Source organism: Callithrix jacchus, chromosome 7, assembly GCF_049354715.1.
Source record: "Callithrix jacchus isolate 240 chromosome 7, calJac240_pri, whole genome shotgun sequence".
NCBI classification, from domain to species: Eukaryota; Metazoa; Chordata; class Mammalia; order Primates; family Cebidae; genus Callithrix; species Callithrix jacchus.
The window spans coordinates 26,451,165-26,466,030 of NC_133508.1; the positions used below are offsets into that span (position 1 = coordinate 26,451,165).

Consider the following 14,866-nt stretch of genomic DNA (forward strand, 5'->3'; position numbering starts at 1 on the left):
CGATAACTTGCTACAGTGGGTGCTTAGCATAGGATCAAGGCAAACTTCCTTCCTTGGGCAATATGGGAAAAAAGGAAAAAAAAACAGGTTTTTTTAATTTTCTCTGTGCTCTAGATAACCCTTCACTTATTATTGGTTCCAGTTCTTGTTTATCTATTCTGATAAAATCCTATTAACCAGCCAATGAAAATGAAGAAAATACCACTAAAACTTAGAGTTATTACTTATGTAATTTAATGTGAAGGAGGTGGAGCAAATTAGATTAAATTTACTGTAAAGTGTTCAGTAAATATATCCAATTCTCTAGCAGAAACGTAAAGTTCTTTTAAAAATACATGAATACTTTTACTAAATATTTTTAAGTCCTAAGGTCACAGAAGATAGATAATGTGTACTTAATCATCTTTGAGTAGTACCTAGTACATTCATATGCTTAATACCTGACGTTTGCTGCTGATAACATTTCACTTTACATCAGAAATACACCACAGGTGAATCACTGAACATATTTACAGCCGGACTGTTTCCTTTTCTTAAATGAGTCACCCAAGATCATTATCATACCACTGTTGTTGGCATCAAACACTGCATGTATGTTTAAACCAGATTAGTTCATGGAATCATTTTAATCTTCAGGCTGAAGTGAGAATTGATAGAAAATAATTCTACACAGCATGTAGTATGTTTTTAATGCTATTTTTCATTCTGCAGAGAAGACTGAATACAATGTAACACTATACTATAGTCCCTCATAAAAACCAGCGCCTAAATTGCAGGAAGCTCCTGCTCAGAGTATCACCCCTGTACCACCAGTACCTGGCAGATGTTTGCATGACTAAAGGAATGTTGATTTACAGATAAATGTAATGAAAAAGACTCCAAAGTGGCAGGCCCAGCTGTTGGAAAAGATCTCATCTGAGTCTCACTGCCCAATTTGTTTGTTGCTAATTTCAGCATTTGTTTTGCACTGGCTTTGTGACCACAGGCTTTTACATTTCCAACATTAAAGGGGATCCAGCTGTCAATGGCTATTTGTGTCCATACATTACCTTGCCAATAAATGTGATCCTGGTCTTGGAAATACTAGCTTTCTGGGATTCCATTTTTAGTTGATTATCCTAATATGTTATACTTACTTGTCTAGTAATTGGCTACTGTTTAAGAAAGATATTGGTATAGAACACAGCTTCATATTTATGTGATTTTTTTAATTCTCTAAAAATAAATAAGAAAATCAAATTAGAACTGATGAAAATATTTAATTGGCTATGACTTTGCATATACCTATGTCCTATATATTAAACTCTATTAACTTAAACTAAGAGATGATCCTAACAGGAAATAAAGTGTTCGCCTTTTTAATTTACTTTAAGTTCAGGGGTAAACATGCAGTTTGGTCACATAGATGAAGTTGTGTCATGAGGGTTTGTTGTACACATTATTTCATCTGCAGGTATTAAGCCCAGTACCCATTAGTTATTTTTCCTGATCCTCTCCCTCCTCCTACCCTTCACCCTCCAATAAACTCCAGTGTGTGTTATAAAGTATTCCCATTTTTACCTTCCATAAAGACAGAGTTGAACAAGGAAATTAATATAAGCAGGATTAACCAGAGTGTATAATATTATAATTTGACTGGTTAGCCTGAGAGTATATAATTACTTACAAACTACATCAAAAATAGTTTTATCTATTAATTAAATGGTTAATGGTTTATAAGCAAACTTTTAATAGCTAATTTTCTAGTTATTGCCTCTAAATTTTTGTAAGTAAATCTGTATTTTTTAAACTATACCATCAATAAAATGTTCATTAAAACAGATTTCCCTCCATTTACTATGACTAATGTGAGCATTTATAACATTCATTTTTCAAATATTTTTGTAAAAAGAAAGATCTGCAAGCTCTTAAGTTTTTGTATGCTACATTGGGAAATGTATTTTTGTTGCATATTATAGTATTCCCTGATGGATTTGTTATCTAAAATGGTGGTAGGCCAACCTCATTTTGTCCGTTGCATCAAGCCAAATAATGAACGTCAGGCAAGAAAATATGACAAAGAGAAAGTTCTACTACAGCTTCGGTACACGGGAATTCTGGAAACAGCAAGAATTCGAAGGCTAGGATTCTCCCATCGAATACTTTTTGCTAACTTTATAAAGCGGTATGTGGATTTCTTTTTTCAGTATCTGTTGTTCAGTTTATATAAAAATTATTCAGAATATTCTCACTCATAGGTGGGTGATGAAAAAAGAGAACACATGGACACAGAAAGGGGAGTACTAAACACTGGGGTCTATTGGGGGGAAAAGGGGAGGGCCAGTGGGAGGGGGAGGTGGGGAGGGATAGCCTGGGGAGAAATGCCAAATGGGGGTGAAGGGGAGAAGAAAAGCAAAGCACACTGCCATGTGTGTACCTTCGCAACTGTCTTGCATGCTCTGCTCATGTACCCCAAAACCTAAAATCCAATAAAAAATTTAAAAAAAATTATTCAGAAGAATTATAAGAAACAAAATATGAAAAATATTTAGAGGTCTAAGAGGGAGGCATTTTGTTCATGCAAATGATTATGTATTGAAAAAAGAAGGTAGCTATTATCTGAGGCTGAAAGACTCTGTGGACAGCTGGGCAGTACTATGTGGTATAGGATACATGTGGTCCAATGTGGTACAGGCAGCATGATCCAGAGGACTGAGCTTCTGTACTGAGGAGTTGGAGAATCTGGGTTCTTGCTGTAGCTCTGCCACTTGCTATGTGACTGTGGGTCTATACCACTGATTCTCAACTGGAAGAGATTTTGCCCCTCAAAAGACACTTGGCAATGTCTGCAGATATTTTTGGCTGTCACACTTGTGTGGTGGAAGGTTGTGGGGGTATCCTACTGACTTCTAATGGGTAGAGTCCTGGGAATACTGTTAAACAACCATTCTACAATTTACAGGACAGCATCCCCACCACAAAGAATTATCCAGCTCCAAATCTCAACAGTGCTGAGGTTGAGAAACCCTGGGCTATACTTAACCTCACTTTCCTCACCTACTAAATCTGCCTAACTACCTGATAGGATCCTTATAATGATTAAACGATGATGATTTGGAGGATGAAACAATTAGGTTTATTTGTCAATTTTAAAAGATAACATAATTTTTTTAATCATTTAGTATAATGAGTTCTTTTTAATATTTGAGATTAATATAAAATAAATTGAGATATATATTAAATATATTTTATTGTGTAATAGATTAGTAGTAATGTAAAGGTTTAATATCTCATATATTTTGTATTCTTATATTTTTTGATTCTATGATTTCCTTTGGTCATTAAACATAGTGAAATTTCCATTTTTAAAGATAAAGTCTATTAAAATTTTTAGGTGAAATCCAGTATTTGAGGAAGTCCCATTTATAACATTTTTCATCCTTTTTCAAAGTATATAAATTACTATTAAGAACAAAACAAAGCCTTGTTCTGTGATTGTACACCAAATTTGATTTCTAATTGTCCTCTTCCAAAAGATTTTATGCATTTTATCAGGCATTCTTTTTCTTGGGGAACCAAGAATCTTTCTAAATGTAATGCGAATTCCGAATATTTCTGCTAATTTTCATACATTTAGCAAATGTGTGGTAGTTTTTTATTTTATTTTTCTTTAGAGACCTGGGATTATTTATTTGGAATGCCTTGAAATCAAGAAAACTCTGCTACCTTTTTCATGATGGAGATCAAAATTACTTAAATATAGTGACTTTTGTATTGGCCAATCCTTATGGTAGTTTAAGACAAAGTAAAATCTCAAGTTTAGAGTCCAGAAATCTAATTAGCAGCTCATCATTGACTTTACTTCCTACAGATCAGACCCAATTTTATATCCAAAACTAACAAATAAAAAATAATGAGGCTGGCCGTGGTAGCTCACGCCTGTAATGCAAGCACTTTGGAGGTCAAGGTGGGCAGATCACCTGAGGTCGGGAGTTCAAGACCAGCCTGACCAACATGGTGAAACCCCGTCTGTTTTTACTAAAATTATTTAAAAATTTTTTTTAAAAAGAAAAAATAATAATGGAATTTATTATTGGATAATAGGTAAATTCTCCATTCTGCTCATGAAACCAGGTAACCCAAAAATACTAGATACAAAGGAGTTTCAAATTTCAAATTAAAATTCAACCTTCCCACTTCATGTTTTAGAAAAAAAGTAGATCTTTAACTTGCTTAAATAGCAATATAGATATTATGAGTATAATATTAATATAAGTTCTCTTAAATTTCAGTGATTTTTTAAATGCATTAAGACACCATACTAAACACTATGAGAGACACTGAATTTTAGAACAGGCTTGATCTTCAAGAATGGACAGTCCAGTTAGAATTACTAGAGCCACCGACATGGAGAGTTAACAAGCAATGCGAGGTAATAAATGTCAAGGTCCGAGAGAATTATTTACACAGTATGAGAGTTCAAGGGAAGGAAGAGTATCTCCAGGAAGGCTGATGAGAGAGGATATAAAGAAGAGGCATTCTGGTGAAGCAGAAGGATCATTTGAGGCCAGGAGTTTGAGACCAGCCTGGGCAATGTAGCAAATGTAGCAAAACCTCATCTCTTAAAAAAATTTTTTTTAATTAGTTGAGTGTGGTGGCCCATGCTTGTAGTCTTAGCTACTCAGGAGTCTGAGGCAGGAGGATCACTTGAGCCCAAGAGTTCAAGGTTACAGTGAGCTCTGTTCGGACCACTCCACTGAACTCCAGCCTGGGTGACAGAGCGAGAGTCTATCTCTGAAAAAATGAACAAATAAGAAGGACTCAAACTGGGACCTGATGGTGCGTGCAGCTGTGAAGAAAACAGAGGATTTTTCTTGGTGTACATGTTGGTGTGCCAAAAGCTATCAGGGCTTGTAATGGATTGGGTTGGTAGAGTGGGCATTGCATTGGTGAAGTGACAGAAGATAATGTGAAAAAACAATGGGGTTAAAATTATGAAGAGAAAACCTTGAATGCCAGCCTAATCATATAGCTAGAAAAGCAGGCATAGTTTTACAACATAGACCATAATGAGAAAAAAATACCTATTTTCTTAATGATATTGTAGTTCAAATGTCAGAAATGAGAATGAATTCTTAAACATATTTATAATTATTGTGCTATTATAGAATAGCAAATTACTATACAATAAATAAAGAGAAAGGGATAAAACTAAGTGTATACAGAACATGTGAATAACTGTTCTAAATACAGGAAGTTTCAGAAATAAAAGGCTAAACCTTTTCTGTGTCACTAATTTGAAAGTTGTCATCCAAATTGACCTAAACTCTTAGGAAGGCAGAGCAATTTTCAGAGGTCCTGTGGCGTGTAAATAGAACTGCTAACCCTCTGCATAGGATGCAAAATTCCCCAGATCCTTTGTTCTGTTGTAGATAAATTCTTCTGTTCTATAACAAAGAAACAGTCTTAAGGAAAGATATATAATGTGACCTTTACACAAGACACTGGGTTTTTTTATTGTAGCTGTTTCAAAGGAACCCTTATGCTAACAAGCCAGCCACTTAACTTGGCTCCATTTTCCTGCTCAGCACCTGTACAGAATGGTTTGGCTACTAGAGCTCTAATACAACCAGAACTTACTGAAGGCAGTAGTATGGTAGAGTAGGTAAGTACCATGCTTTGAAGTGAGCAAACCCAGGTTTGAATTCCAACTCTGCCACTTAGTAAATCTGTGGCCTTATTCAAAGTTACTTGAGTTCTATAAGCTTCAAGCTTCAATGTCCCTGCAAATAGGGATGATAATAACAATATCTACTTTATATATGTGTTTATAACTATTAGGTGAAATAATATATATGGAGTTCGTTGATAGAACCAGGTGTCATCAATACATATTAGCTGTAATTATTTTTATTACTATTTTTGCCTCAGTCTCAAGCTCCCAAAATTACCTCTGACTTATAGTGGCCTCAGGGATGCCCTCCATAAGCATGTCTGGTTTACCTAAGTGTTTATTTCCACACGTCCCAGCAATAGTACATTATATATTCAGCAAACATTTCGTTGAGAAACCAAATGTGTTCCAGTCCTTGAACTAAAGACAAGTTCAAATCTTAATTGAAAGATGAAGGATCCAAATTATTGGAAGAGCCCCTGACATTAAGAAACTCACAGACCAGGGCTCTAAAAATCCGCATTATCATACAGTGTAATAAAGTCAGCTGCAGGCAGAAAGAATGTGGGTATCCTGTGTTTACTACTATGTCGGAAGCACCAGGAGGGTGCCTGGCAAATAAATAGTAGGTGCTCAAATATTTTTCAAATTAATGAAAGAAGACCAGGTATTTTAGTGAAAATATGAACAAGATACTCTGATAGCATAATGGAAGGATGGTTTACATTGTAGTAGAAATTCTGATAAAGCATAGAGTAATAAAAGTAATACATAAAATCACACCATAAATATTTTAACTTACAACATCAACATAAGTTTGTTTTTTAGCCTTTTGATAAAGACTTAATTTTTTTCTTTGATTACACATCTATTAACCATAGTTTATTGGCTCTTTTTTGCATAAACTATGTATAATCTCTTATTTATGATTTCCAGTTAACATTTCTTAGAGTAAAGCAAGATATTAAAGATACTTGTGAAACAATCACAGGGCTGAATATTTCATGATTCTTATGATTTTTCCACAGTGCTTTGTAATTGCTTCATCCATGTTTAATTTCATTGTTTTTTACAAGGTCTTACCAAAGCATTTGATGCAGTTTTGTAGAAACAATCCTCTGGCTTTCCTCACTTAGATTTCAACCTGATACTTATTTGAATTATGTCATACCAAATACAACTGGCATAAACAGGTTTGGAGCAAACACAGCTCATCCAGTGAGAACGAACACACACATGCATGCGCACACTAGCGAGAACTGCCAGCCGACCTCAGTCGGACCTCAGTTGGTGTGTTTCACACAAGAAAAGAGAATTTCAGTTAATCCAGTTAGTCTGCTCATTGAAGATACATCGAAGAGAGTTTTTAGAATATTGAAAAAGTAGGTCTTCCTTAAGGAAACTAGGAGTGGGATGAAAGGGTGTGCAAGCATAATAACATATGAAAGCATAGAGGCAGGAGCAAGCATGACCCGCCAGCACAATTTTAAGTAATTTTCATGACAAGAACTCGGAGTGCCATGGAAAACAGCAAAGAGGAGGCTAGAAAAGCAGGCAGGGATATAGGGCAGAAGGGAGCTTGCATGCTAGTAATCATATGTGGCAAACAATTTAAAACAAATGCTTTTTGGCAGGTGTAACCTTTCTATCTCCTACATTCCCACTGCTCCCAGGCTTGCATATTAACGGTATCTGCCTAGACTTTGAAAGCAGCTGATTTTACCATTCTAGCTTAGAACTTGGATCATTCATAGAGACTTTTTGTGTCAGGAAAGGACATGATCAGATTTTCATTAAAAAAAATAATTCAGACAGAGCTGTGGATGATGGCTGGGGTAGGGCGGGAGAGTGATCGTAGAGGTAACTAGTTAGGAGGCAATTGCAGAAGTCTAGGTGAGAAGGGAGGAGGTAATTAATTGAGGTATGGCAGTAGGCATCCTGAGAACGAAATGGATTTCAGAGAGATTTGTTAGATCCATAGAGTGAAGAATAGGGAAGAGTAGGCTGGCACACAGATTTCTAGCTCAAGTACCTGTTAAAAAGTGGTGATTTCATTCATAGAGACAGGAAATGGCAGGGGAAGGGCAAACTGATGAATGTCACTGGGTTTAAAGTGTCTGTGCAATAACCAGATGGGAATGTAGAGTAGGTACATTTATTCCTGTATGCGGTGATTCCTAAATCTACACCATCGCCCTAACTGTTGATGTGTTTAGGGTTGATATCAACAGTTAGGGCTGATGGTGTAAATTTAGGAATCACCACATACAGGAATAGCTGGAGCCAAGCATGCCGACGAGGTGCCTGTGGACAGAGCTTAGAAAAAAATGGAACATTGTAGAACACTAGCATTTTAGCAACAAGTCATTAAACCATTAAATATGGGGCATACAGGGAAACTGAAAGGGAGTGGGGAGAGGCATGGGACATTAAGTGGAAGCCTGGGAGACAGCAAGACAGAGAAAGCAGCCAACAGCCACAGGTGCTACAGAAAGAACACTTACAATTAGGATGGAAAAGGACCTGTTAGATTTCACCACTCCTGGATCCTATATGCATATAGAGTCCTTGTTGCTATGTGATTAAATGAGATTCTAGGAGCTGAAGAGTGATAGCAAGTGGAGATGGTTGTTTTAAACAGTCTTTCAACTTATCTGCAAAGTTAGTGGGAGAAGCAGAATCATGAGATCCTGGCCGGTTCTGGAAGGAAGTGAAAACAGGAATTGATGGACAGGCTGTGAATGTGGAGTCGCTACAGATGAGCAAGGCTTAAGATGTTTGCTTTGTAATAACAAACATATATTCATTTTGTAAATGGAGGAAGCTAGAAGATTGAAATGAGATTGAAAATATACAAAAGAAGCGGAAGAGATGGCCTCTAAAACATAGGCAAACAGAGGATGAAAATCTCCTTTGAGGGAGGAGGGAAAATTGATAATGGACAAATGAAATTGTATTTGGGGATGAAGCCTATGAATTGTGAGTCTGGTGGCTTCTAGTGACATAGTAGGGAAGCTTGTCTGCAGAGAGAGGTAGGCAGGGCAGGCACAGCTGGGAGACTTGGAGAAAGCAGAACAGATTAAGTCACTGTTTGAGAAAGAAGAGAGGAAAGTGGCCAGGATCAGAGCTTTCTTGTGAGCCTGACTGAGTCCACACATTAGAGGACTCATTTAGAGGAAGCCAACTGTGAAGATTTTCTTTGGCTGTGCTCTGAAGCCCGGCAGGAGGACAGAGATGCAGATGATTGGCAGGTCCAGGCATGCATGTTTGCAGAGAGTACACAACAAAGGAATGGGAGTGGGAAAGGTGCGAGGCTGCCTAAGGGTGGCTCCTACAATGAACTGTGAGACCCTGGCTGGTTCTGGAAGGAAGTAAAGACAGGAGTTGATGGACAGGCTGTGAATGTGGAGTCACTACTGGGTCACCACACATATATGTGTGAGTTAGTGAGTGGGCCTAGTGGCTAATAGGCACTCCCTGGGGTTACTTGCACAAACAGCAAAAGTTATGATTATTTCATTCTAGACCATTCTAGACCAAGGTTCTTCTCCAAAGAGCCTAACAGAAGCTACTTCATTGCAGGTTTAATGAAGTGAAACTTAGTGAAGTTGAAATACATTCATTTTAGAGGTTTTATTTCTGGACTCATTTTTAAATGAGGAAAGTGATACTTAATTGCAATATGTCCAAGTTTGTACAGGTAATGAGTCAAGGGTGGAACTCTGCCCTTCATGTCACTGTGCTACCTCAGCTGTCTACATATAGGGTCTATCTTTTGAAATCCAAAACCTACCAAAATTTGCTGCTTTCTTTGCGCTGGACTTTCAGGCTAATCTTGCACCAATAAATTAAAAATAGGAGAGTATTAAAAATTCTAGAAATCTGTCTTTTTGCACAAGATTACTGATCGGTGTAAATTGGATTTTCTTTCTTTAATTCATCTCCTTCCCCAATAAGCCTTGTGGTTTAGCCTGAGGACCTGCTTTCAGTTCTTTCCTACATTAGCCCTTCCTCTTTCTTTCTCTCAATTATGGATAGATTAAACCAACAGAGAAAAACTGTAGCAGGAGACATAGTGTCCCTCAAGGAAAAACAAAGATGGAAGACATATATACAATGATGGGAAGTTTCAGTGGAATTAAGCTCCATCACCCAGTTTGAAGATCAGCTTCCAGTTTTGTTAACATTGGAATGTGAAAAATAATTTATTCTGCTTCCTGCCACTGCAGTCCTGCACCTTTTAGTTTCCAGATAATTGTAGCTAAAAAACAAAAACAAAACTGCTATATATTTTTTGAGTGATGGAGTTCTTGTGGGGGGATTTCAGTGTTAAGTTTTGAAAGGTGATAACAAAAGTAAAAACACAATGCTCACATTTATATAGACTGGGCTGGTTTGCATCAGTTTGGAATTTGGTCTACTCCAAAGTTGTTCTGAGGATGCCTGAAGATTCTCTCTGCATCACCTCTGGGCATCTCTTCCTCACCCCTGCACTAAGTTGTTTGGGAACCACCAGGCTACAGAGATGTTGGAGCTTTATACAATACTAACCAGCCCCTTGGAGCTTTATACAATACTAACCAGCCCCTTTTTCCATTCCAAGGTACTATGTTCTCTGCTACAAGTCAAGTGAGGAGCCCCCCGTGAGCCCTGACACCTGTGCCACAATTTTGGAAAAAGCTGGTCTTGATAACTGGGCTCTTGGAAAAACAAAAGTAATGTTTTCATGTTATTTTCAGGAAAATAATAATTATGCTGGATTCACTGAGAATTATAACATTTTACAATGTTTGAAAGTATGGTTTTTTATGTTACAGAATTTGTAGCTTACAATAGGTGAAGTAAATTTGTAAGCTCATAAGGATTTTCTTTTTCATCAACATTAAAGACTTTTGCTCTTCATAAAGGTTTCTTTTAAAAAATACAAAAGGCTGGGCAAGGTAGCTCATACCTATAATCCCAACACTTTAGAAGGATGAAGTGGGAGGATGGCTTGAGCCCAGGAGTTCAAGGCTGCAGTGAACTCCGATGACACCACTGCACTCCAGCCTATGAAACTTAAGACCAGATGATAAAGAAAATTTTACATTTAAATTAAAAAAAAAAGAAATGCAAGAAAAATTTACCTAGAATATTTATCAAAAAAGGATAAAACATGAGTGTACTTTATTTCAGATGCTATTGAAAACAGACATATATATTCTCTAGTTTATCACTACTACACATAGGTAAAAATCATAATAGAGAATCATAATGATTCTAAATAAGATTTGTGTTTTCCGGTTTTTTTTCCTAATTCTTAGATCTGCCTCTATCATAAGCTTGAAACTTATCTGGTGTAAAATATTCACCATTATTACTAGACTTGCTGTATGTATTGGACAATGATGTGTTAATATATTAGCTTTTAGAACCTATGAAATCTTAGCTTATTTAATCCCTTAGAGAATAAAGTAAAAAATATAACCCATCTTGAATATGGAAGAAAGAAAGGTCACTGTTTGGAGAAAGGATGCATTGGTCTTCTCAGGTATCCTCATAGCATTACCGGATAGGGATCAAGAAATAAACAGGGTTCCATTGTGCACTGAATGTATCTTAAGGGGGTATGAAATGTTTCACTGGGGGAGGATGGGTAAAAGAGCCAAGCTAAAGTGGAGAGATACTCATAGAATGACCGTTCAAGAATACCTACCATCAGCCACACCACAGAAGTAAACCAAAACAAACTTCCATATTTGCAGAGAAATTTATAATATTTGTGTCTTGGGTATAGGAGATGTGGGAGAGAATTTTAATAATGTTTAGATGAGAAATTAGCCCAGTAAGAATTTTAGAGGTTTTTTTTTTAATCTACCTTAAACTGAGTGTCCTATGTATTCAGTAATCCATATTTATTTTGATGTTTAGTAAGGGGATATTTTGGGCATTAAAAATGAGTGTTTTATTCATACCATTTTCTCTTAGATGATAAATTTCAAAAAGATGAATTTCATCAGGCTAAAACCTCATGATTTATGATCTGAAACACATGCCTAACTTCACATGGAGTTTTAACTTGTAAAAAGGGCTTTTGCAGTTATAGTTCTGCATGATATTTAGGTAGCATTTTAAAGCTATTTGTATTTTTCCACTTCACCTTTTCCAACTCATTACCATGGACAGAAAGTATTAATATAGGAACATTTCTAATGCCATGCAAAAAAAAATGATGACCTTTTTAAATAGATTGAATTTTAAATGAATTGTCAACAGCAGAATGGATTAAACGTATTAACATCTAGAGTCCTGTAGAAATTAAAACTGAATTAAATCAAACCTGTAACACTAACGTGTTTGCCCACAGTGCCAAGCTTTTAAGTAATGGAACGCTGAGAGAATTCTACAGTCAGGGTTATCAGGTCTCATGATTCAGCCATAAAATTTGAATTTAAGTGACTTTCTTGATGGATTCAATAAACTCTTTGAGATGACTTTTATTAGGAAATTTAGTCATTAAAAGAAAAATGAAGAAACAAGCTTTTCATTTCCTTGGGGGAGGGGAAAACCGAGCTGGGATATGTTAGATGAGAACACACCAAGTCTTCAGGCTCCTCCCTTGCTCCAACTGATGTTGATTTTAGAATAATGAAAAGTCAGCCCTCCTTTCTCCATGGCAGACTTTGGGTCCAGTGAGAACATTGTTAATTAAATCTGCCTGGGGCCCTCTCTCTGCCTTACGCTCTCCACTGACAACACCACCAGCCCCAAAGGACAGTGACCCTGCCTTGTTCATCTCTGTATCCCCAGAAGATATATACTTGTAGCAGGTCTCAATAAACATTAGATGAATTAACTAATAGAACTATAGTTCTGTCCTCTATACTTAGATTTGTTAAGGTGTTTTTAATTTGGGAAACATAATTGCCTTTAAAAAATTTAAAAGCATAAAAATTAGCTTAGCCCAGAATATATGATGCTAGAAACTTTGCTAAAAGACCTCAACATCCTCCACTCTTACTGTTTCATCCAACAAAACCTAGGTACCTGTTGTAAATAAACAGTATGGTTGTTCCCTTCTGCATTTCTTCTCAAAGAAATGTTTTCTTCAAGCATAAAAATCTGTGCTGTCATAATGTCATCTGTGGCAAAGAAGCAAAAGACAGTGATTTCCAAAATCTCAAGCAATTTAGAATGTGTTATCGTCTTCAAAGCATAGCAGACAACTGCTTCACATCTGGGTACCATGGCTCTTTGTATTTTATTTTAATTTTTCAGGTGTTCCTTAAATATTATCATGTGGAAGAGTTAAATCTAATGCGAAAGGAAGCTATTGACAAACTTATTTTGATTCAAGCTTGTGTCAGAGCATTCTTGTGTTCAAGAAGATACCAAAAAATACAGGAGAAAAGGAAAGAAAGCGCTATAATAATACAGTCAGGTAATCTTTTAGACTGTCTTACAGGTAACAAAGCATTTCGTTGTATTTAGATATGGTCAAAAAATCCAATATTATGATATTTCTTACAGGCAAACCTCCAATTCTTACATAGCTTTTGTGTTTAATTCCAGACTGTGTTGCCTTGATACTTTCACTATATTAAATCTAAGTCAAATTGTTTTAGTAATTGACACTTTTAACATTTGAATAAATGTTTTGTCTTCAATAATTTAATTTTTAATTTTTCTGTCAAGAATTAATGAAACACAATTGACATATTGTGTAAGATATAGCAAATGATTAATTACAGATCTCAAGAATCATATTATTCATCGGACAATAAGATTTCTTCTACTTTATTCCAAAGGTTACACTTGCCATAATTTTTGACAACTTAAATCTTATTTTGTTAAAGGGCATTCATTTATTTCTATCAACTCTAGGGAAATAAATTTATAACCATACTTTACTTTACAAACTTTTATTAGGCTGTATTAACAAACTTTGGATTTTGCTTTCTATTTTTCCATAAGAAACAAATTTTAGATAGAGCCTATCACAGCTTAATATGCTCTCTTTCAGAATTTTTTGACTGGATACTTATAGTACAAAAATATATTTTGCTTTTTAACCTGACACACACACACTACAAGCACTGCAGTCTGATATTTTTAATTCTAGTTTATTCTATTTCATTTTTAGATGCTAGATTTGGCCCACTACATCAATTTTATGATTCACTAATGGTTTGCAGCCTGCATTCTGAAGAACTCTAATATTGTGGGCAGAGTAGCTGACTGACATTCGGGAGATTAACGTTCCAATCCTCATTCTGTCAATCAGCAATGAGTCATCATCATCTCTTTTTGTATTTTAAGCTCTTAACTTCTCACTGAGAAATCAAAATGCAAACTCAGTACTTTGGACTCTAATCCTTTATCCACAATTTCAACATTTATAAAGCTCTGATAAACAGGTTCCTTATAGCTCATTTGGCAGTGAAACATATACCAATATGATGTGAGGTTATTTACAGTCCTTTACTCATCCAACTTAGTAAAAATATTCTGTTTTTCAGAAGAACTATTCATGTGTTTGGTTATTGGGTGCTGTCCTGACATAGGGAATGTAACAGAATATATATTTGCTCTGAACTATCTTTATAAAACTTAAAAAAATTAATCTGAATTCTGAAATACATATTCCAATAATCTGAAATATATCTGGCCAAAATATATAAAACGCATGGCAAAAAAAAGGAAACTAATTATCACTAAGTTTTAAGCAAATGAGCACCCTTTGTCATCAACTTTGCTCAGCTCTATCATTTTGGTTTCATTTTAATACTCTTCTTAGTATGAAATATACTTTATTATTGCTATAGCTTGCCATCTAGAAGAATCTTGTTAATGAATCGCATTTTTAAGTGAACCTGTTCTAGTTGGCATTTTAATTTTATTTTCCTCTTGGATATCGATGGTCAAAACCACCGTTTTTACTCATTAAAGTGACTTCTTTTATTTCTTATGATTAACACTACTATGGTCTTTGTGTGTTTCAGCTGCAAGAGGACACCTTGTCAGGAAACAAAGAAAAGAAATTGTTAATGTGAAAAACGCAACAGTAACAGCCATTCAGACTTCCAATCAGGAATTTGACTACAAGAACAACTTTGAAAATACAAGGTATAATGATGTTCATTCTTATACCATTGTAACACACAGATTTTTCAGATCGGCAGGGCCATAGAATAATGTTCACAGTTGTACTAGTCAGGTTCCTGATACTGACAC

At 35.7% G+C, this 14,866-nt stretch overlaps 1 protein-coding gene across 8 annotated transcripts in view; it reads left to right on the top strand.

The window, feature by feature from the left end:
• The window catches only part of MYO3A (myosin IIIA), a 236,097-nt gene that overhangs the window by 178,353 nt on the left and 42,878 nt on the right, over positions 1-14,866 (top strand). For all 8 annotated transcript variants that reach the window (XM_035306980.3, XM_054258524.2, XM_035306978.3 and 5 more), the window contains 4 exons: positions 1,959-2,164; positions 10,257-10,368; positions 12,911-13,073; positions 14,635-14,758. In XM_035306980.3, the coding sequence (XP_035162871.3) occupies positions 1,959-2,164; positions 10,257-10,368; positions 12,911-13,073; positions 14,635-14,758 (605 nt within the window). The remainder of the gene's footprint in view (positions 1-1,958; positions 2,165-10,256; positions 10,369-12,910; positions 13,074-14,634; positions 14,759-14,866) is intronic.